Source organism: Dysidea avara, chromosome 1, assembly GCF_963678975.1.
Source record: "Dysidea avara chromosome 1, odDysAvar1.4, whole genome shotgun sequence".
Classification (NCBI taxonomy): domain Eukaryota; kingdom Metazoa; phylum Porifera; class Demospongiae; order Dictyoceratida; family Dysideidae; genus Dysidea; species Dysidea avara.
In genome coordinates this window covers 16,373,686-16,399,626 of record NC_089272.1, presented here as the reverse complement: position 1 = coordinate 16,399,626, position 25,941 = coordinate 16,373,686, and the positions used below count along the sequence as shown (strand labels likewise).

Here is a 25,941-nt window from a genome sequence, read left to right as displayed (position 1 = left end):
ACTGTACAAATAATTTTTTTCTGCTGTTGACACATTGTAGCACTGCACAGTAACTTCAAAAGTTGTTGGCTTCTAGAGCTGAAATTTCGGTTGGCCATTCCTTTGGCTATCTAGATTAAAAAATGTAATAAAATGGAATTTGAAAAAGCACTAACATATGGGGCTCTTGCAGATCCATGGTACACAAGCTACATATTCTTTCGAATAACTTTAATCGTTTGGTATATATAGCTGATGAATGAAGGTCATTTACCTTCTAAGACTCTAGTTGGATATCTTCTTACAAAATTATACTGTGTAGTTGTACATTACAAGTGGCCACCTGTTCATTATTGTCTACCAGCCACTTTCAAACACTCCAACTTACGTACAGTGAAACCTCACTTAACAACTTCATGGCTAAGTCAAGTATGTACGTAGGTCGAAAACATGTGTATTACATGTGGACAAGGTGTGTTTAATGACCTCTGGCCTATTAATAAGGTTTCACTCTACTTAGAAATTACAGTATGTCTGAAGTACAGCAATATGAGATTAAATAGCAAGGTTTAAGTACGCAGAATATATTCAATATATAATTATAATAGAACGATCAATACAAAACTTCCTATTAGTTAGTCAGTTCTTGTGTGTCTCAGAGTATTCCGCCAGTTCAAACAATGTGGAAACACCAACAAACTCTTGTGAACCTTTAATGGTACCAGAAGATCAAGTCATAGTAATGCACACATGTAGACCCTAATACCTCCCCACCTTCTTATTAAAATAATGTATTACAACGCATTCATAGAAATACACATCACATGTATGTGGTCAGATCAAGGTAGCTGCTTGGGTTGTAGCTCAGTTGGCCACTTTCCCAGGCTACATCTGAAATGTATCCTGACTAGCCAATTATATAAAAATTAAGGCCAAAATTGACTGTGGGAACTAATTAATACCTATGTTATTGTGCATGACTTGCTCACACATGCCGGGTAGGTAAAAACAGTGGACCAGGGGACCAAAGACTCGGGGACCCACGGATCCAACTCTTCTTGGAGCTTTTTACACTTCACAGCATTCTATACTTGTACTAGGTACCTCTGCAAGCAGTCTTACATGGCCAATCCACTTTGTTTCCCCCTCGCGGCATCTCGCATGATGTTTACACCAATTAGAAATTATAAGTGCCTCTGAAAAAGTGTCTGAAGCTGACTGCATTACTTACAGGTCACTAGCTATTTTCCCAGAGTATTTGTTTGCACAATGTTTCTAAACTTTAGTAGCTAGGTGACATAATAGACTAACATGCTCATTGTGCAGCAGGCGAACAATTACCAGCTAAGCCAAGCTAACCAAGTTCCAGCAGCTCTTCATACGTCATGATGCATTTGCACAATGTTCCTAAACTACTCTAGTAGCTAGGCGGCAATGGGCATAATAGACTAGTATGCTTACTGTGTAGCAGGCAGTGGCCTATAAAAGCAGTCAGCTTCAGACACTTTTTAGAGGCGCTTATAATTTCTAATTGGTGTAAACATCGTGCGAGACGCCGCGAGGGAAGAAAAGTGAATTGGCCATGCAAGACTACTCGTAAAGGTACCTAGTACAAGTATAGAATACTGTGAGCCATATAAAATTCCAAGCAGGGTTGGATTTCCGTGGGTCCCCGGGTCCCAGGTCCTTGGTCTCCGGGTCCACTGTTTTTACCTACCCACACATGCCTGGTATGTATGCAAGGCTCGTTGGACAATCAGCCATTTCTGGTCAATATTGCATATTGACGGCTAGCTGGAAAAAGTGGATACAATCCGACGCGGACACGGATGCAGACATTTTCAAAAAGCAGTTTTACATTTATGCAACAGTTATTTTTCATACCCAACGTTGTTTTTACAGCAGTCTTCGCTTCCAGACCTGGACGCTGATCTTGTCATAGTGCTTATCCATTTATAAGCGCACGTGCGAAGGACTAGACCAGACTCCACAGAATTCCAAAGACCATATAGTGTTGTTATATAATTGTAGAGATTAGCTTGTATGCCCCATGCAACTTAGCTTAGCAGGCCAATCTTATGCCTTTAAGTATAAGGCGCAGGTGCTTATACCAAGCGTTGAGGGTTTCAAGGACCAGGCCTACGAGTTTAGGTAGGGAAATGCCAGCTTAATCTCTATAACACTGAATTAGATTTCTAGACGACACTATATGCGCTTATAAATGGATAAGCGCTATGACAAGATCAACGCCTGGGTCTGGAAGTGAATGCTGCTGTAAAAACAACGTTGGGTATGAAAAATAACTGTTATGTATATGTAAAAATGTATTTTAAAAATATCCATGTCCGTGTCTGCATCCGACTATATCCGCCTTTTCCAACTGCCCCATATTGACTGGTTATCTTTACTACTGTATGGACATTGTGGCTGGATAATGCTACATACTGCTGGAGAGCAGCCTTATAAAGGCAGTAATATTTAATTAAGCTGTTTGTTTATGGTTTGTGGCCACAAGCTTTACCTCAAGCCAAAACAGTGAGGTTTGAACACCAGCTTGTCAGCTATGAATGTGCAACATGTATATAAAATGTTATCCCAGTGTTACCTGACTTGTGGGATGCATGAAGTTTCATTTCATAGCTTAAAGACTATTGTACTAGACTAAAAACAGTGCGTTACATTATTTTATGTCACTACATTGTGAGTATGCTTATAAACCTGGGTATCAGTACATTTTAATGTTCTGGCAGGACAAATGTTGTACTGGCAGTTTGATAGCACACTAAAAAAAATTACTGGGAGCCCTACATAGTATGCCCTCAGCACTTGGGCGTACATATCTGACAAAGACTATATGCTCATCTTAACATACTGTATGTACACACACACACACACACACACACACACACACACACACACACACACACACACACACACACACACACACACACACACACACACACACACACACACACACACACACACACACACACACACAAACACACCAGGTTTCACCACCACAGCATAGTCATATCTAACGACCAGATCATACAATTTCTTTAAAGTAGCAGATTGGTCAACCTGTGCACAAGATAGTATTGTATATATACACCTTACAGTATATTGTACCATGTACATACCCCCCCTCGTACATACACACTGTGAATTAACTTTACTCTTAGCTAATGCATTGTTGGATGTAGTCTTAAAGGATACAACTTGCAGTACTGTATACATGTACTTATACACGTAGGGTGACTAGCTGTAAATTTGTTCATCCTAGGAATCAGTGTCTTAACACTGTGGCTAGAGCTGTACTGATTATATATCAGTTACAATATTGGTAATGGTCTAACTAATCCACAGAGGCAACAATTGGCCATTTTTTCCTGTTTTGGCCACAGTGTTCATCCCATCTTTGACTTCTTATGAAGCACCATACATGTGCAGTTTCCAAAACCTATTAGTTTTATTAGCTCAATCTTTTAAAAATGCTTACAGTTTCAAAGCCAGAGTAGCTAATTTCGTGTTAATGGTCTAGCTAGTCTATGTACCAAAATCTATGTCAGTTATAGTTCATCAATTCACAAGCTTCAATGCAGGTCCCTGGTGGGATAACTAACAAAACATTCTTGACTGCTCTATTAGAGTATTTTATGCGGATGACTGCTCTATTAGAGTGTTTTGATTGTTTTAGTGGAAGGATCCAACAATGCTGCAAAGAACCTGCACATTGACATAATGACCTTTATCAGACGACTTCCGTAGGTTGTTTCATCTCTTTCCTATTATCCTAGAATTCTATAGTAGGTGTAGCTGCAGTATTGCTGGAGGGCTGGTACCAAAGGCTCTGGTATGTAGTAATGGTAGTTCATTGATGGTACAAGTCATACCTCAAACAAAGAACTGGAGCCCCAGCCCATGTGATAATAGGTGGAAACTACAGACTTGTGAACAATTTCATCTCGCATTTAGTTACACTGAGGTACTACAGAGCTACAATATTATTTCTGTAGGACTAAAATTAACTATATGTTTCATGGTATGTAAGAGCAAATGTTCACTTCCCCTTGCTACTTAGTATACTCTTTTCCCCATTTTTTTTTTTTGTTTTCTCGTACTGTATACAACAAGGGCTGGATACAAGCAACACATTAATACCTGTATAAGGTTATATTGTACTTTGCGTGGGAGGATCAAAGCGATGCCACGTATCGTATTCTCCATACAGTACTAATCAACTGCATAACTGTACTGTATGAGCCATACAGTACAGTTATGTGCTTAATTGGGAAAATACAGCACACTTGGGCAAATACAGTACAGTTATGTGGAGAATTTATTTGTGGAATGTTACGTAAACAACACACTGTAAATCGCTAAAACCAGCCAAACTAATCCTACAAGTTCGTTCCACGGCTAGGAATAGATTGTATAAATACTTACTGATCGTCTGATAACAAAGCTTTTTAAACACGACTCCACTAAGACAGCACGACTGATCACGTGTGTGACGTGAATTGCTAAAACTAGCCAAACTAATCCTATTAGTTCGTTCTACGACTAGAAATAGAAAATAGTTAAACACTTACTGATATCCTCATCACCGAATATCACAGCGGTTTGAGTACTAGAGAAAATCGCTCCAAGCCGGACGCGACCAGGAAGTACAATATAACACTTAAAGCACCGCCTTGCTTGTGTGTATGAAAAATACAGTACTCGGGGGGTGTCTCGAGGCAAATACAGCACTCGGCTTCACCTCGTGCTGTATTAGCCTCTAGACACACCCCCTCGTACTGTATTTTCTGTACACACGCGCGGTGGTGCTTTAACTCTAACATACAGTATAACCATATAAGGTGTCATATTTATTTTTGATAGTGCCTTGTTCAGGTTTTGTGTACATGCCATGACATGATAGCATGAACACACAGCATGTTGCGCATACTGTGCGATACAAAAATATTTGGTGGGATAAATTGTAGCAATTTAAGAATTTGGCAGATACTGTCATATTTTACAAATCCTTGTGTTACCTCTTTAGAACTTTTTGGAAAATTGAAATCAATTCACCAAGTTCACAAAAATTTTCTCCCACCAAAATTTTGTATCAAATGTGCAGAAATTTAGTGGAGGATTGCTTAACAATGCCCAGTTCAATTACATGTAGAGTACTTGGTTAATAGGTGTATGTTTATTAGAAGAGCATCATAGGATAATTTATTTGTTTTCATCTGGCATCCCTCCATGAACTGACAGTAATGTGAAGACTTTTCTCTAATATTAGTTGGGCTAATCAACCATTCACTGTATGTATGTATGTATATATGACAATTGTATCCTCACCTGTTTGTACTGTTGAGTAGGTTGAACTGCATCTTCACCAGAACATTTTCCAGCAAACATTTTCTGGACTATATCACTAAGCTTGACCACTCCTACTACCTTCCTGTAATGGGATAATACGTACACCCTGTAGCATATATATGACACACATTCTGAATGTATGTACGTACACACACACAGACACACATGCAATACACAGACACTCTTGCACACTACACAGACACACAAATACTATGCAGACTCCCAAACCACACATATCATATGAACAGACTCACACTACACCAGACAGACACACAGAGCAAAGCAAAAACAAAAGCAAAACCTTCGGCCATTGTGCTAGTTTGGTAATGTCTACCTAGTGAACCAGCACTGGGATCCTGTGTACCACACACATGCACGCACATACATCCTCCTGGGGCAGCACTGGTAATACACAGGAGGATGTACCAAGTCCCTCAGATGAAGGTGTGGGCACCTGAGATACCACCTGGACCTTTACCCGCTGTGTGAGACACAGACAGTTGTATTTGCTTCTCCAGTTTACGTCAGGTACCCACTGATGTTACAGCTGGGTGGGCTACGTACTTTCCCAGTTGACACCAGGCCACCAGGTCCTCATGTAAATAGCTGAGTAGACTGGAGTAATGTGAGTAAAGCAGAGTCAATTATTACTGCTAGACATAGGCCATTTGTCAGGCAAATATCATGCATGGCCGACCATAATGGAACCTGCCTGACAAAATGTCAGATCAAAATAGAAGGAAGTTAGAGAGTTTTATAGTGAAGCATTTTCAATCAATTAGACAACAATGATTGTATTATTATAGGTTGAGTCACTCTATTCTATCAATGTATTATAAGGATTTCCGATGAATTGTGTAAAACAGTAGCATATCAATGTCAGGTAATGCTTTAGGTTGCCTGACATTTTCACAGGGGTTTGAAAAAAAATTATAATTGTCTCTGGTAAAGTTTCTTGTTCAAGGAAACAACAACACCAATTTGGCGTAACTGGGTAGGCATGGAGCCTGGAACTTTTCAATTACTAAGCTGGTGCTCTAGCCATTTGGCTATGCTGCCTCACACACACACACACACACACACACACACACACACACACACACACACACACACACACACACACACACGCTCACACAACACACACAAAAGATGTAATTTTAAACCCATCTTTAAACACAAGTACTCTAATAATCTGAATACAATTGAAACTACGTCTGTTAGGACAGTATTTAAATACTTTTCAAAGTATTTAAAGTAGACCCTTGTTTATCTGTACCCTTGTTAATCTGAAATTATAACTGACTATTCTATTAGGTTATTTGAGTACAGGTGTATGTTCTATTAGAGTATGTCAACAGAGCTGAGTAATTCATCTACCGTATAGGGGGAAAGTTTCGATGGGCTAAACTTTTGCAGAAAACCACAAAAGCTTCCCTGCGAATGCTGCTGCTAGCTGTGATGTCCGGATTGGTTGAGGTTTCACGTAAGTTAATTTGCTTTAACAACGTGGAAAGTCTTGCAACAGCCCAGCTTCTTTTGTGAGCTACGCCTACTTATTTGAATTGTGCATCATTGTCTGTAGCTAGTCATACATGGAGCCACACCCATTTATCAAGGCGTGTTGCAGCAATCTGAAGGCATGCACAAAGCCACGTGCAATGATGTGTGTATGCCCAATGCAGAGCCACACCTACTTTAATCGATTGTCAGGTGCCAGTGTATGCTTGCATCTTAATCGCCGTGAGCCACGCCCACTTATCAATGCAATAATTAATGTGCATTGCTTATCTGCACGGCTAAGTGTTTGAATGGGCACCACCATACTTTTGTCCACCGCAAAAGTTTAACCGCGAATAATTTTGTTTTCCCTCTACTGTGAAACCTTTGCCCATTGGAACTTCCCCCTATATGGTATCTGGACACTAGAGCTGGGTGATATACCAGTATTGATAGTAATCTGTGATATTTAAGTCACACCAGTTTTGATACCACTTTTTTTAAAATACCACCATATATAGTGTCCTACCGTCTGGACACTATGGCCTCCCTGTGGGCTTGTTTCATCCCATATTTAGAAGGCAGCCAGACATGTGATAATGTTTGTAGGCAGGTTCTGATGTAGTCAGCTAACCAAACTATGTAAACAAGTTTGTTTGTGGTAATTTGTACCTGAGGTTTGCTGAGCTACCATGGGTATTTGGTGTTTTTGTTGAGGTAAATGGCAGTTACTTTAATACCAATGGCTTTTACATTAATACCGTGATACTTTTTATGGAAGGTATACTGTTTGCTATTTTTCAATACCGCCCAGCACTACTGGACGCCTTTACCATTTCTTGAGACAACTGAGGGTACACTGTAAAAACAATTTAGCTATTAGGTATTGCATATTTGACAAGCAAGTTTACCACTGTACTATAATTTTCTAACTGTGTTAGTAAATTGTGTTAATGCTAACCAATGAGGTGTCAATAACAGAGGTGACAAGGTTACTGTTGAACAAGAAATGTCTCTATGATCAAAAGAGGTGAGTGAGTTTAGAAAAGTATTTGAAGTAGTTTAATAAATAGTTTTCAGTACAAGATAGTATTAAGTACAAACACATTTAGTTTCCAAAACATAATGTATTTGAATACGTACTGCTAAATACAAATACTCAAGTATTTGCCTCCAAGTTTGTCTACACATAACACATATACAGGATGTATGCACATCTTTATACAATACAACAATGGATACTGTGTACATAGCGTGAGGTATGGTTCGTTTCCATTTTTGGATGTTTATTGACCTCACATTTTCATCCACAATTGGATGATTATTGCAAAGGAACAAAATCATCCAAAAGTGGATGATTATTGCTCATATCTCTATATAGTGAGAGATTTATGCAACAATCATCCAAATTTGGATGTTTCTTGCCATCCAATATTGGAATACATTTGTCGCTATCCAAATTTGGATGTTTCTTGCCATCCAATATTGGAATACATTTGTCGCCATCCAAATTTGGATGTTTCTAGCCATCCAATATTGGAATACATTTCTGGTCATCCAAATTTGGATGTTTCTTGCCATCCAATATTGGAATACATTTCTGGTCATCCGAATTTGGATGTTTCTTGCCATCCAATATTGGAATACATTTGTTGCCATCCAAATTTGGATGTTTCTTGCCATCCAATATTGGAATACATTCCTTGCCATCCAAATTTGGATGTTTCTTGCCATCCAATAATGGAATACATTCCTTGCCATCCAAATTTGGATGTTTCTTGCCATCCAATATTGGAATACATTTGTTGCCATCCAAATTTGGATGTTTCTTGCCATCAAATATTGGAATACATTTCTTGCCATCCATTTTCGGATGTTTCTTGCCATCCAATATTGGAATACATTTGTTGCCATTCACATTAAAAGTTTCTTTGATTTTAAATTGTGTATCGTAAAAAAAAAAATTTCTTGATGCAATTTTAAGAAGTTATGAATGATTTCGTATGAGAACAGATGGCGAAAATAAAAGGCGACAAAGTATACAAGAGGTCAACTGTCAAACAGTCAGGTATAGTGCGATTTAGTGGGATTCCACCGAACTGACACATGCCCACAAGAATACTGCTGTCAAAGGCAACTACACTGGAGAAAAATCACTTTTACGGAATAGCCGCAATGCAATCAATTGTTAAGCACAAAAATCCTTATACGAGGCCAAATATTGAATTTAAAACCTTTGCCAAAACTCAAATTTTTAGTCTGCCTGCATTCTTGCCTGCCTCCTGGCCACAGCTGCAAGGCAAGCAGGCAGCAACAACAGCTTGGCAGCATTGGGTAGACACACCCAAGCTCAAAAATATTTTCAGACCCATTCTCTAAACCCTTCCAATAAGTTTCTATGATTTATTACTGTATAAGAAGTTGTGTTTAACAGAATTTCCGCTAACTGACTGACTGCTTTCAGCCTAGCATACAGTACAGGGTGTAGCTCAACTACAGGTTTGATTTCTTCACTATTCAATGTTGCTTCTTCCAGAGATGCATCATGCAATGAGTGCATCATGGACTCACTTTGTCCTTCTTTATGTACCTTTTTGCTGACGGTTTTGCCTATTAAACCAACAGGTGCAATGGAATTTCAAGTTCAGTTAGGGATTGTAGAATTTAAAAGTAAGGAAACAAGGGAGGTTTCCTATAGCTGCAGGTGAATTAGGGATTATCTGCAGGTATAATAGGAAACCTCCCTTGTTCCTTCTTTTAACTTCTATGATCCATATTTTATTGCACTTTATTATAACATAATTACGATTGGTGCACCTGTGTATTAAAAGAATGAATGGTGCCTGACGTATAATATATAGACGCACACCCAATCTATCACACTATCAATTATCACAAAGTAAAACAGCAGTTACTGCTTGTTTCAAGCTATGCATGCATTTCAATGAACGACAGTATAACAATTGCTAAAAGCTGGCAAATTAACACCACAGGCTTTTACCCACCACTGCAGAGCTGTACTACTTACAGCCATCTCCTGATTGGCCAGGGCTCCATGAAAACCCCAGATCGTATGTGTGTGTTCACCATTGAACTTGATAAATGCAGCCAGAAAACGTAAGAGTCCCCTAAATAGAGTTTGCAAGACGTCATTTCGGAAATAGTCTATATTGGATGGCAAGAACCATCTAATTTTGGAAAGCAAAACTTACATTCCAATAATGGATAGTAAGAAACATCCATTTTTGGAAAGCAAAACTTATATTTCAATATTGGATGGCAAAAACCATGCGATTTTGGAAGGCGGAAGTTACATTCCAATATTGGATTGCAAGAAACATCCAATTTTGGACGACAGAAATTACATTCCAATATTGGATGGCAAGAAACATCCAATTTTGGAAGGCAGAAATTACATTCCAATATAGGATGGCAAGAAACATCCAATTTTGGACGACAGAAATTACATTCCAATATAGGATGGCAAGAAACATCCGATTTTGGACGACAGAAATTGCATTCCAATATTGGATGGCAAGAAACATCCAATTTTGGAAGGCAGAAGTTACATTCCAATATTGGATGGCAAGAAACATCCAATTTTGGACGACAGAAATTACATTCCAATATTGGATGGCAAGAAACATCCGATTTTGGAAGGCAAAGTTTACATTCCAATATTGGATGGTTAGAAACATCCGATTTTGGAAGGCTAAGTTTACATTCCAATATTGGATGGTTAGAAACATCCGATTTTGGATGCTTCTTGCATACATCTCTCACTATATAGTGAATCAAGCAAATATCATCCACTTTTGGATGATATTTGCTTACATAAGCACTCACTATATAGAGAATCAAGCAATAATCATCCACTTTTGGATGATGTTTGCTTATGTAACTATAAGAGAGATGAGTAATAATCATCCAAAATGGATGATTTAGTGAAGCATCATCCATATTTGGATGAAAATGTGAGGTCAAAAAGCATCCGATTTTGGAATTTGACTATACCTGCATAGCGTATATACAGATGTACTTACTTGTCATCAGAAACAACTGGTACTGTAGTTAGTGACTGTCCCTTCATGTAATTGACTGCTTGAGAACAAGTAGTGTTAGCAGAGATGTGACAGTCTTGTAACTTCAACTCAGTCAATGGTTTATCCCACCACCTGTGAGAATACATCCACAAGTGTAATCTGAACACATACAATGCTTGGAGAGATAATACACCTTTTCTACGTACTTACTAAAAAGTACAGCATATAGTATGTTAAGATACAGAAAAAGAAGTGAGGAATAGCATGAACTATTGGTGGAACCGTCGGGTTGTATCAGTGCTCAGATTGTGACATTCCTGACAAGGAAAGCTGCACTTGTTATTGAGAAAAATGACAATGCAGGCTTTCTGAAGTTGTCTATCCTATACTGTACCACATGACAACATTCATAGAGACAGTCACAGTACATGTGACATAACCACATTGTTGGAAAGAACACATGACTGTTCTATTAAAGTGGTTTGATCAAGTACATAGTCACTTGTGTATACTTCTTTGTAGTTTCTTCGTTTTTATTTTTACTGACGCAAGACAAAGTATAAGTGATGTAAGCAGTAATGCAGTGAACAACACAATATAAACCACACAAAGTGTATACTAACTGTAAATGTTTAGTCAATGTAACAATGACATGATAACAACGTAAGGTACATACCACTCCTTGTCAGAAGCAGGAGGATCCATAAACCCCTGCTCTATCATCCAGTCATCATTGACGAACTTTGATCTTCAACACAAAGACACAAGTAAGTGAAGTAAAGTTAGTACAAAAGTATGCACAAATACTATACATTGTGGGCAACTTGCATCCTACTTAGCCCACTCACTCACTGCATGCTTCTGGATATTCAATTTCACCCACTACATACGTAGGTGACTTAACACAGCTAAATAATACAGTCTCATTAATAAGGTCACCTACACATTATAAGGCTATTGATACTGGTCCCAAAGACATCCCTATCAACACATCAACTACACAGTACAATACTTACAAATAGTTCCTAATGGAGTCAGGAAGGATTATCACACATTTCTGGCCAGCTTTGAGGTTCTTAGCTGCCTTCAGTGCTACTGCTAGAGCAGCTCCACTACTACCACCTGAAGTGTGACATGACAAGAAGTTATAATGCACTCATATAGATGTCATACACTGTGCTTGTGTACTAAGTTTGACCTTGGCTGCTAATAAATAAAGCTTAGAATATTCTATAGTAAGTAAAAGTTCTATGTTTGTGTACTACTTAAAGCACCGCTGCGAGTGCAATATGGGAAAATAACATGAGGGTGTGGGTGAGAGACTAATACAGCATGAGGCAATGTATTCGGCTCGAGACCACATCAGAGTGCTATTTTTCCCAGCGTGGCAGTGCTTTAACTGGTTTAAAAACACTTTCTGTATTTTCCGTATGCAGTGTTGTATTTTCCTTTCAGTGCTGTATAGGAATAAGAGCACTCTTATTTGTTTGATCTTCACCCACACAAGTGCAAAATAATGGGATTCATTAAAACCTGGAATACGAACAACAGAATAGCCGAATAAGTGAAATTATATTCTAAACATTTTACTATTATTTATACAATTTATAACATTTACAATGTTCGTCTCTTTGCATTCAATCTTCGTGTTCCACGCCCACTTTTAAACCATCACAGTTCAGCTTGCTACCATAGTTGCAGCCTTAAAACAACTTATAAAGTGATAGACAATGCATGGAAACGTCCTTTTAGCCATTACTTCATGTTTACCTATGCACGATTGCAGTATAGCAGAAACGCCCATTTGCAATCAATTGATTGCATCATTCAGTACTGCTGCTATTCACTTTCCGAATGCTTACCAACTTATTAAATAGTATTAGAAAGATAAAACTTAAGAAGGATGCTAGTAAGTACAAGAAAACTTGTAACTTGAAAGCTAACACCAAAGCTTCGAATGTTCGAACATTTTACTAGCGAATGTTCAAAAGTAAATTTCAATATTCGTCCCAGTCCTAGTATGCACCTACACTATACGAAAACTCTCATGTGGTACAGTATAGTACTGAGATCTACAGTATGTCATTTTAATAGTGTTATAATGTATACACTGAAATAGTGTTACAGAAATAAAATGCACAGTATTCTAATGGGCATGTCTCTCCGTGTGTAACCCAGCTACTAAGCTGTGTACATATTGCTTAATGGTTATTGCATTACAAATTGCATGTGTTACATGACTTGAATTGACTTCCTAAACTGCATGTTATAAGTGTCAGTGAACATGTATGATTTGAAGATGTTCCCTACATGTGCAGTATGCTGTTGAAAAGCAGACATGCCATATGACATGGTCATTTTTTGAATGCACAATGCAATCCCAATAGCCAATAATACACTCTAATAGAACAACCACTTTACAGGTAACTACAACACACATACTCACCACACAACAGTCCCTCCTCCTTGATCAATCTTCTAGCATAATGGAAGGATTCCTGGTCACCAGTCTTGTACCACTCATCTACCACAGAACGATCAAGCACCGTTGGGATAAAGTCATATCCAGTGCCCTCCACCTGTAACATCACCATGACAATTTGTACCATGTTCATGCTTCAACACACAAATCTTTAATGTGTGACAAAATATTTTTTTGATTGTAAATGCACGCATGAAAATTTTGTTTTGCTATGTACATCAGAAGAATATACCTTTAAATGACTTGTGAACAGTAAAGAATTACAGGGTGTGTGCATTACAACTGTTGTATCCTGTACAAGTACTAACTAAAACTATCGGTAAGGGTAGACTATAGTTAATGTGGACATTCTCTACAAGTGACGATCCATAGGAAAGTACTGCATATATGTATATAGCTACACAGTACATACTAGAACACAATATCAATGACTCACATGATAAGAGGTGACATCAGTTTTGTTCAGCTCCTCAGGTTCAGCTAAGATGGAACCATATGGGTCAACTCCGATAATCTGTAATGTAACATTTTGTAGTGAAGTTTAAAAGCAACCTCCTACCCCATACATACAAAACACACGAGTACTTAGGTGACAGAATTACATTGACAAAATTCTTAGGTTAGAAATCATCCGTTATTTCCACAAGTGTACAGAGAGTACACCAGGAGGTGAATTCTTATGTGTGCTTTAACAATGATGATTAAAAATAACAAATGCTAGTCATGTGTTTGATTTAAAAGACGGAAGAGTGCTTTACAATGAGGATCTGGACATACTCCTGTGAGAAAGTTTCTACATGTGTACAAACAGTACTCTTTTTCTAACACTCCCCACTTCATAAAGCATAATGTTAATGATGATCCTGTGCACATATAGAAATACATGCAGATATTTTAATTGATCACTCGAAAATTAAGATGTGAATAAAATTAGGTGTAGTGCAATACATACAGTAGATTATCTGAAGAAATTTTAAATGCATACTCCAAAAAATCTACATGTATGCACAAATCAGCTGAAAAATCATGTTGCTTGTTGTAGCAGCTGCTATTAACATTCTTGTGGCAAGTCAGAGGTTTCATTAAGCCTTGTTCTACAAATTAAGGAATTGAACACTTACTTGGTTGTCTGAACAGTAGAAATGACTGCTCTATTAGAGTAGTTCGGCTACGATGCATGCTCTATTACAGTATTTGAACATTGCTCTGTATATAAATGAATAGGCTTTGATTATCAAAACCTTTTGGCTTCAGTGATTACATTACCTGAAAACAAAGGAGTTTGGATAACTGAGGATCTACTGCAAACAATTGACTATTTAATTCATTTATACGTACGAACAACACTTTTCCCCACGTTTACGTATATAACTGACTCTACAGTCTACACCATACATACACGTATATAACAATACAATAAATTATTTTTGAGTACAATAATGGATGATTACATCATCCACAGACATACATACCTTACAATTAGGGGCCACCTCTTTTACTTTTTTGCCAATACCATTCACAGTTCCTCCTGTACCAGCTCCAACTATTATCATGTCAACGTTACCTGTGTGTAGTGTACATGTTATCACATACAGTAACCCAACATACAACTACAGTACAGTATGGAATAAGTCAATGACCTAAAGTTATTAAATACAAAAACACAGCACACACACCTCCAGTCTGTTCCAATATTTCATTTCCTGTTCCATCATAATGTGCCAGTGGGTTACTAGCATTGCGGTACTGTGGTGGAAAAGATTACATGTCAGGAATTGCACCATATGCATATATGACCGGATCTACGAAACCTGACACAATCACACAAGCCTAAATTTACAGTATGACTACCAAAAACTATACCTTGATGAATACCCCAGTTCATGGTGAATAGAATGATACAAGTCCCAACTCTGTAGTCCATATTAAACAAACATCTGTAATTTTTTCCCATATAGGCGCTGTACAAATCAATTGTTTTGCTCTTCTTGTTGTCTATCATTATATCTCCGAAAGCTCTTACCAGATAAGGCTGAAACTTTAACAGCTACTGGTTTTCCCTCTAGACGACAATTAAGTATTAAAATGAAGTTTGAGGAAAAAATACAAACAAGTCAGGTTTTGCTCAGCAGGTCACAAATAGTTTCATACTATTAAAATTCTGTACATTTTTGAACACTTTATTCTTAGTGAAGAAACATAAAAACCTTATTCATCTACTCAAGAGGAGTTCAAATACTTGTCTTTGTTTCATTGCAATACACTCAAGGATATGCATTATGAGCGCTTGTTTGTGTCATATCAAAATGATAGTACGTGATTGATCTTTCTTCACTGATTTCACTTTTGCATGTACGCACATAGTAAAGAAAGGTGATATACGGGAAAACCTTACCTAGCAATTGATTCCCCTATTCATGGCAAATACGATAGTGCAAATTTCTGTATGGCATTCTGGTTGAAAGTTTTACAACCATTTTAATAAACATTTGTAATTTATCTTCCCTATACTTGCTGTACAACTACTTTGTAGGGCTGTGGCTTCTACGGTTGTTGGCATATGAGGCTGAAACTTTGCTAGAACTTACATTTGGCTACGTAGATTACTAACAGGAATTTGAAAAATGCATAATTGTGTCAGATCTGGTCACATATACACTTATATGACCATTTGAACCTCTGGCCTTAGTGCAGCATACAATAAAAAACTGCAATGTGGCTACACAACTATATAATCAATGCTGGGGATGTCTGAACACTGCAATGTACTCACACATATCTACATAAACAGTATTTCATGAGGGAAATGGTATGTATGTTCTACAGTATTTATCACATGTGTGATACAAATATACATGAAACACTTTCACACCTCAGATCAAAGGAACCGCCCGGGGTACATTTTGTATGTAGCCCAGCTAGCCGGGTTACATACGAAATGTAGCCAGGCTAGTTACAAACGAGCAGTGATTATATAGACGTTGACGCTGAAACTGATCGTGAGATACTCATGTGATTAGGATGCACAACCTGGATTTTGCCATGAAAACCACTGAGACAGAGAGTGTTTTGTTATCCTTGCCATCCTACAAGTTGAAAAACGTTGGGCTAAGGTGAGAACTAGCACTATAGCTTATTCACCAATCGTTTCCACACATTTTCAAATACAGACACACCCCATCACGAAGCTACCACCCTGCACGGAGTAACCACTATGCATGGAGTAACCACTCTACCAGCAAGCTTACCTACCTAGGCCTTTAGTGAACTCCATACTTTTCCAAAAACGATTCAACAGCACTGAATAAAAGATTAAACTCGTGTTACCAAAATTTTCCATGATATCTCTAGGATATGTCCGTTCATTACAGCCAGACGTAACCATAACGTACTAGCTGCTGACCCATAATCAAAAATTTTAGCATATATAATATATCCAGTGGCTGTGTTCGTATTGGCTTGGGTGATTGATCGCCCTGTACAGGCCTAATAAGTGTTACATTTTAGCTGTAACATGGGGCATTCGGGCTTTACCTGATATGTATTCCCTCTGCCCTTAGGCCTGCGGGCAGTCGAGCATACATATCAGGCAAAGCCCTCATGCCCGTGTATGACATTAGTACACACCTGATCCAGCACATGAGAGTTTGGTATTTCATTTCTTAGTTTCCAGGATACTCCAATATGTGACTCTGTAGAAAAAATACAAGAAGGTTATTGTAAAATATTTTATTATTATTGTAAATTGACATTCTACTCCTTTCATAAATTCCTCAGTGTCCATCATAAGTACAGTATACCCCTCTACTCTGGACACCTTGTGACCTCGCTAAGGTGACCTTATACTGCTTGTAACAGAGAGGTGCCCTGACTTGACTTCATAGGTCTAAATTTATGCACTGTAATAAAAGGGACCATGACCAAGTGTCCTGGATATCAAGGCGTTCACATTTCATGGTGTCCCTTTTGAGGAGTTACATTGTACCTACTGTACATGCATACGTACATACGACTAGCCAATCATTACACAAGTCAGCATCACAAAATATTATTACCTGGAGTGTTGTAAGCTGCTGAGGATGGTGTCCTCACTATCTCAGCTCCTAGAGCTTTCAACACAGCAACCTGTATGGATAAATGAATATGTCACAAGAGACTTATGTATTTACCCTGATGCTTAGGTGTACAGAATACCAACATCAAAAACTTCCTGGAATATCATCTTCCACTGTATGTATCTTAGTATTAACATGACATCATTGTGTGTGTGTGTGTTGTTGGCGTGCTGCCAGTCAATTTGCTGCTCTCCAGGCATTTATCTAGGAAATGACTCAAGGGAGAGCAAAATAAACTATGGCAATTGTGTAAATATGTGTGATCACACACAGGGAGTGTGCAAACAGCAGAATGGACTAATAGAATGGTAGAATATTGGAATGATTTTTTTAAAGTTCAATATCATTTTTTATATCCCTTAAGTAAGCAAATAAATAGGTTCAATAATCGGTATCGATATTGGCTACTAGCCGATTAATCGGTTTTGATAAATCAAAGACAATGTTAATCTCCACTGCACTGTGTAGTATAATGATGTGGGGGAGGCTAGACATAAGTTATTTGGCATTTTAATTAAGTTACGTGTTGATGGTTTAGCGGTGACTACAAGCCATGCCCATGGTAGGGTAGGTAAAAACAGTGGACTCGGGGACCAAGGACCCGGGGACCCACGGAAATCCAACTCTGCCAGGAATTTTATACACCTCACAGTATTTTATACTTGCACTAGGTACCTTTGCAAGTAGTCTTGCATGGCCAATCCATGTTTTCTTCCGTTGCGATGTCTCGCACGATGTTTACACCAATTAGAAATTGTAAGCGCCTCTAAAAAGTGCTTGAAGCTGACAGCATTTATAGGCCACTGCCTGCTGCACAGTAAGCATGCTAGTTTATTATGCTGCCTAGCTACTAGAGTAGTTTAGGAACATTGTGCAAATCCACCATGACGTATGAGGAGCTGTTGGGACTTGCTTAGCTTGGCTTGGCTGGTTATTGTTCGCGCGGCCTGCTGCACAATGAGCATGCTAGTCTATTATGTCACCTAGCTACTAAAGTTTAGAAACATTGTGCAAACAAATACTCTGGGAAAACAGCAAGTGACCTGTAATTAATGCAGTCAGCTTCAGACACTTTTTCACAGACGTTTATAATGAATTGGTGTAAACATCGTGTGAGACGCCGCGAGGGGGAAAAAAGTGGATTGGCCATGCAAGACTGCTTGCATAGGTACCTAGTACAAGTATAGAATACTGTGAAGTATAAAAGGTTCCAAGAAAAGTTGGATTTCCGTGGGTCCCCAGGTCCTTGGTCCCCGGGTCCAGTGTTTTTACCTACTCCCCATGATAAACTGTCAGGTTTTAGGCCATGCCGAACAGTAAAGTGAGGTTTTAGGCTTCTGTGTAATACCAGCCACTTGTCTCAACTGTATAGCAGTAGTAAAATGTACTTAAAACCTGTTTACCATGAGTAACTTTTACTTGTGGTATACATCTAACTTTACATTGTAGCCTAGAATTAGCTGTATATCAATACTTGTGTCACTAATATGAGTCATTTTTTTAATAATGATGAAGATGAGTGTTAGTGTTATTAGTTTATATCAGATTGGTTATTGGTATCGGCTAATTCTGTTGCTTAATATCGGTTATCGGAATAATTGGCTAATTTGGATATCGGTGCAACACTAGTTATGAGCATGCACAATAGCAGTTTATTGGGAATAGCAAGAAAATTTCTGACTTAAGTAATAGTTAGAGACATACCATGAGGATCTTTGCAATTTTAAAAACCTGAGACGAAGTTGAGGTTTTTTTAAAGCCACAAAGATCTGAGTGGGCGGCCTCTAACTGACTTAAATTTAAGCTAAAGTTCATTGTAGTGGTGCCACAATGCACTCTGAACAAAATCTCCATTCATTAAGACAGTACGTTATAAATTTAAAGTTTTCTGACAAGTGATAAAGTATTGAGTCATAGGTCATACAAGTGTTAAAGTGAAAAGAAGTATGCTACTGTAAAAGAGCTGACTTCAAGATTTATTTTCTTACTTAAAGGGGAGTGGATATAAAAAATGTGACCGGATCTGTCAACATGGGACATAATCGCACAAGCCTGAATTTACAGTATAAAGCATTGAATACATTGGGTAAAACACTTGCGTATCATTGAAAAAATTCTGTAAATTTTTTAACCCCTCTTTCTTAGTGAAGGAAGGGACTAACAATAAAAAACTGGATATCATCTTATTCTCCTGCTCAAGAGGAGTTGGAAAATCTTTGTTTCGTTGCAGTAGACCCAAGGATATGTAAGTTATGAGCGTTTGTTTATGTCATGTTGAAGCGATTGTACACAATCGATTTTTCTTCACAAATTATGCCTTTGTATGCAATGAAGAAGTGCAAGTAAAGGAACAACTTACCCAGTAATTGATTCCCCTGTTCATGGCGAACATGATGGTGAAAATTTTAGCACCGTACCTCAATCCATTGATACGTTACAACAGTTTTTGTAAGTGCCTGTAATTTATTTTCCCTATACTTGCTGTACAAAGTAATTTTTCTGTTGTTGCTACTTTGTAGGGCTGTAACTCCCGAAGTTATTGGCAAATGAAGCTGAAACTTTGCCAGTGGGTACACTTGACTATGTAGATTATAAATATTTAATAAACAGGAATTTGAAAAAAATGTGATTATGTCCTGTTTTCGCAGATCCGGTCACAAATGATATAGAACTTTAAAATATTCATTCCACCACAATGCCCACCAGTATTTTAGACTCTCATACTGATCTGGTACGTATATATTCTCAGGTAATGACATGCCTCTCCACAAAATTTTTTGTACTGTTGACTATCTGAAATCATCCTCAGGTGTCTGAGAATGACCAGAAGGTTAATACTGTCCACTATGCATTCTGATATACTTCCATTGAAAATATTGTTTAAAGTTTAAGGCGGAGAGCTTGTTAAGGGTGGGGCACTCCCCTTTTCCCAAATAAAAGTTGTTGTTGAAGTTTGACTCACACTACCCAGTTGTATTAATGGGATATATAATAGGGAGCAAATTCCCAACTAGCATTGTTTGTTTTATAACAGGCACAGTCTAGTAGGAATCCTCTGTGAGGGACATTGTACAGCTAGGGTACTAGTCCAGGGGTAAACCTGAATGGTGCACAGGAATGTAAGTAGAGTGGTGCAGCACCGCCCTACTTTTACTTAATATTCTTTTGATGTAGTAAAGGAATGTGTATGATTAATAAAATGACTTTGATGTTAGTTATAGTTGTACCGCTCTACTTCATTTTTCTGGGAAAAACTTTGGGAATGTACAGTATCAAAGGAATTTTTTTATACCATTAATTGCATACCTTTCAAGTGAGCCTCAATGGGAGAACTAGTAAATGATGGTGCTGATCAGATGGTTAGATCATACTTTGTGTGTGTGAGGATCACAACATCGCATTTGTTGAAATCTCTGATTTTAACATGATACTGAATATGTCGTGTATGGGTATGTAATGTGAGTGATTTAAAAACTTGCTAATTAAAGGGCATGGTACCCATTTTGTTCACGAGTGTGCATCACTTGAGTCATGCGAAACAACATTGCATTTGAGCGGTACTGTAACTGTCTCAGATTTTTGCATACCACAAGAATAAAATTAAAACACTGCATCAATGTGGGAATCATAAACACAGTATTTGCATAAAACAGGAAGGCTCACTTTTCACGTGCAATAGAACAATCTAATGAGGGCACGTGAAAATGAGGACACCGGTGTAATCTGGATATCTGGCAATGGTCCCAAAGTATACAAAAAAGTTACATACAAACTCCTAGCAGCATACACACACACACACACATACACACACACCCACCACACTACACACACACATAGAAGCCAGTTGAACATATGATGTCACCTTTTCACCACTCATCTTCTCAGGCATCACAATCACACACCTGTACCCCTTCACTGCTGCTGTTAATGCTAGTCCAATACCTGCACAGGGTGATCCACACACGAGTCATACATTCACACAACACAAGGTTGTACACATGGCAAACAGGTTTTCTGAGGTTTCCAGAAGTATTTCAGGAAATTAATTATATAAATTGATTTTGTTTAGTTTACCTTTATCAACAAAGTTAAAATTGTATATCAAAGTGTTTAAGACCTGAATCTTTTCTTGGGGGATGCTCCCCCCCCCCAGAATGTGGGAATTCTCATACATCAAACTTCACATAGTTATACTTCTCAACTATTTAGCCTGCTCCTATTACTATGCCAGCAGAATAAGTAGCATATATCAATCGATTCCTAACATAGGTTTAAAACATCAGCTTTAAAAAATTTTAACCAGGTGTGGGGGAAAGTGTGTGTGCATGTGTGTGGGTCTGTGTCATTTCACCCATGTGAACAAACAGTTTTGTGTCAAAAGCAGCCTTCACATGTGAAATGAAGGCTGTGCAACGTTGCACTTGCTCGCACATGCAACTTTGCTCAAGATTTTTAAAAATTGCTAAATAAGGGGTGTGGCAGCTGTTTCGCTCACAAGACAACATGGCAGCTGTTTCATTTATGAGAATTGTGAACGAGACAGTTGCCACACCCTTAATTAGCAAGTTTTAAAATCTCAAGCAAAGTTATGTGTGCGAGTGAGTTCGACATTGCGCTTGGGCAGTACTGTATTATATACATGGTTGATTAATTGCCTATTTAGTCAGAATGGGCTAGTATTAACTGTATGGGTATCTGGGTTTTAGAATAATCATAGCATAAACTTGTTTGATGAAAATTGTTGCCAGATTTAATCTCAGAATAATATAAATACATTTAACTTGTACGCACATAATTATATCAAACAAACACACGTACATATGTACCTACATATTTATTGTTTTTAAACTATTTGTGGTTTCTGTGACCAACCAACACTATTATATGAATCCAATTGAGGCTCGTGTGATGTGGGTGTGCCAGGGTGGAATGGCTGAATTATTTTGTGTAGCTATCCATATTCCTGATTTAGGGCACACGTGAGATGCTCATGTGATCCGGGAGACAATTCAGCCACTACAAGTCTTCATTAACAAACTCATGCGGTAAACAGTCCCACAACTATCTATATTTTGACACCCTGAACCCACGTCACATTGACCATATCCGGTTAGGCATGATCAATGGAGATGAATTAAGATGAATTAAAGGGGGGAGGGTGGGTGGGAAAAGAAGCTTCCCAGCTCATTATGGCTTGTCTGTTGAACATCGCTAAGTAACCAGTTGGTGGGTGCCTCGATCTTGTTTAAAATTCCCACCCACGCATTATGTTGGTGCACATGACTGCACTGTGTGCTCTTGTTCATACTTCCAGATCAACACTGCTATATGAACACAAGGAGAAACTTCTAGTTAACACTGTTTAACCTGTGGTTAAACTTGTAAATATCTACACTTACCAGTGTTCCCAGAGGTTGGCTCAATCAACGTGTCACCTGGTTTAAGCATTCCACTACGTTCAGCATCCTCAACCATACGTATGCCAATCCTGTCCTTCACTGAACCACCAGCATTGAAGAATTCACACTTTGCCACTGAAATATACAAAACTTTTAATGACTTTAACTGCTCTAATGTATGCACACAAAATAATGAGAATATACAGATACAGTGGTACAGACTATAATTACATACGTAAATATTGTATGACTTATGTACTCTCTTATGTACTCTGGTGTCATTAGTAACTTGATACAGAATGTAATGATATGCAAGTGTAGTTTATTGTAGTCACATATTGATAACACTACTATATCATGTTTGCTCTACACATGTAATAAACATAATTATACTCACATGCACTATGCAACATAATCAACTTAGGCAAAAACCACACATGCATGTATGCATTTATGTATGGTACTGTATACATGCATATGGATAGCAGTATGCTCTTTTACACACACACACACACACACACACACACACACACACACACACACACACACACACACACACACACACACACACACACACACACACACACACACACACACACACACACACACACACACACAGAGTCAGTCAGTCAGTCAGTCAGTCAGTCAGTCAGTCAGTCAGTCAGTCAGTCAGTCAGTCAGTCAGTCAGTCAGTCAGTCAGTCAGTCAGTCAGTCAGTCAGTCAGTCAGTCAGTCAGTCAGTCAGTCAGTCAGTCAGTCAGTCAGTCAGTCAGTCAGTCAGTCAGTCAGTCAGTCACACACACACATACACACACACACACTCACTCACGTGTGCATGCGTGCGTGTGTGTGTGTGTGTAGTCATAGATAATATACCATCATTGGATGTGAAACTAACAAGCACCACCCCATGGCCACCAACTATACGTATGTATGCATTCTCTCAATGATGTGAGGGATTCATTATGGTGTGTCATAATGCAGACAGTGTGTTTGGGTGGATTATTGGCAATGGAAACTGGTCTAAACTTTCAAACTTCATGAAGCGGTTCAGTAGACAGATCATGACACATGCACCCATACACCTTAAAACAACAGAACACAACAAGTAAGCAAAAAAGTGTATACAAAAAATGATTCCTCAGGAATTGAACATAGAAGCCAGCCTGTCTCTGTAACTTTTGCAGTTTACCAGAATACTAGGGTACCATATAGCGGGTTTTACCACGTCTATAATTTATCACAGATCTTTTTACGAACGCTACACATATTTCCATGGGCACAGTTCTTCGCAAAAATAAAATCTGTTGAAATTTTATTTTAGCTGCTAGAAACACATTGGAAGAGGAGGGGGAAGCGTTATTAAACATGGCTACCATGTTTATAAGAGACATTTTGGACTCCTGTAATTAGCGAGGAACTTACTTGCTTATATAAAAGTAGGGATATGTGCTGCGTGATGACCCAAGGGCACTTACTGTGAACCCTCTCAAGGATATGCAGTTTGTTTTTCATGATGGCACATGTACAAGTGTAGCATTTAATCACTGAAGTCCATGGTATCTACTGGCACTGTGATAAAAGCCTACTTTTAAAACTTGCATGTATGCCGTTGTGCTATGACCATGCAATTTTCTACTCCTATTAAACTGCTAAACAGCATTGCAATACAAGTTACAGAATGCAGCAGATATTTCATTCCATTAGTTAGATATAACCAGTCATATGATCGGATGTAGTGTGTGTGTGTGTGTGTGTGTATGTGTGTGGTGTGTGTGTGTGGTGTGTGTGTGTGTGTGTGTGTGTGTGTGTGTGTGTGTGTGTGTGTGTGTGTGTGTGTGTGTGTGTGTGTGTGTGTGTGTGTGTGTGTGTGTGTGCGTGTTCACACAGATCATATACATGTATGTTATAGAAAGTTGTACTATGCGTGCCTAATGTGAGAGAAACATTTTTGGGTATACTATAGTGCTGAAATGAATAGCAATTTTTACTATTTAAATAAGTTGTGAACAAAATGACCGATTATTCTTTAAGCATGAGTAAGTACTGATATCTTTGTTGGGCAATAAGGTAATGCCTGAGAGCTATTAATAAAATGGAATATGAATATATGCCACTTTGTTCACAATCTTAACTTAAGCTTCAAAGTTGGCTTTATTCATCTGATCACAGCTTACTACAGTGCTAACGAATATTCAAATAATGTGTAAAAGAATCGAATAATGTTATGCTGACCGAATAATCGTTTCAACACTAGTATACTACATGTCAGTATATGCTTTACAGTAGAGTAGATACTGTCAAGCAGTGTTATCACAGCTACTTTTAGGATTAAAATATCATATTCACCACTCAGTGCTGAAATGTTGTCACAAATCACCCAAATGTACCAGAGTACAGCACTTACACAGGTCACATTCTAGCCCTTCAGATTTAGCAATCTTGTCTAGTCTGATCAGTGGAGTCTGTCCAACCATCTCCAGTACATTATGTAGTATCTGCTCTTGTACATTTCTGGGCCTGTGTGTGTACAAAATGTGTAATCTCAATCAACCTTTCTGTGAAATGGGGGTTAAATTTTGTACAAGGTGACATTAAAATGTTTGGGTAAGTTACCAAAGTCGGTACACCTTAATTTGAGTGTTTCACAAACAAGTGCGGTACATAGCACAACAAAGTCGACAACAAAAAACAGGCTGGCCAGAACAAAGACGCGCCAAGACACACCCAAACCTCACCCCCCACTAGACAATACTCAAAAGTTTACTTTTTGATGATCTCCTGATGCGGGGACTCATTCTTTCTTTTCCCTAGAGACCACGTACACTTTGGAGGAACATTTGGCGGTATGTAACCATCTGGCATCGCCATCTTGAACGGTGAGATTTATTAAAGTAACTCTTTTAGTTGCAGTGATCGGTCGACTCGTCGGTCGAATAATAAGAGAGACTGTATCAACTGAGCGATGAACTCGAAGTGAGGTCTCACACAGTACGGTGAGCAAAGCTGTCTTCGAAATTATTTTTAAATCACTCGTATTTAATTAGAAATCTATG

At 38.3% G+C, this 25,941-nt stretch overlaps 1 protein-coding gene across 1 annotated transcript; it reads right to left on the bottom strand.

Moving 5' to 3' along the window:
- Window positions 1–512: 512 nt before the first annotated feature.
- Window positions 513–25,941, bottom strand: LOC136257914 (cystathionine beta-synthase-like). Its single transcript, XM_066051239.1, has 16 exons — window positions 25,653–25,941; window positions 25,293–25,405; window positions 22,886–23,020; window positions 21,349–21,428; window positions 17,427–17,496; window positions 16,999–17,063; window positions 15,048–15,117; window positions 14,844–14,935; window positions 13,808–13,885; window positions 13,336–13,468; window positions 11,906–12,011; window positions 11,566–11,637; window positions 10,890–11,021; window positions 5,329–5,431; window positions 2,985–3,060; window positions 513–689 (listed from the first exon to the last, which is right to left on the bottom strand). Exons 1-16 carry the CDS (start codon window positions 25,754–25,756, stop codon window positions 619–621), a joined length of 1,500 nt encoding a protein of 499 aa, XP_065907311.1. The 5' UTR covers window positions 25,757–25,941; the 3' UTR covers window positions 513–618.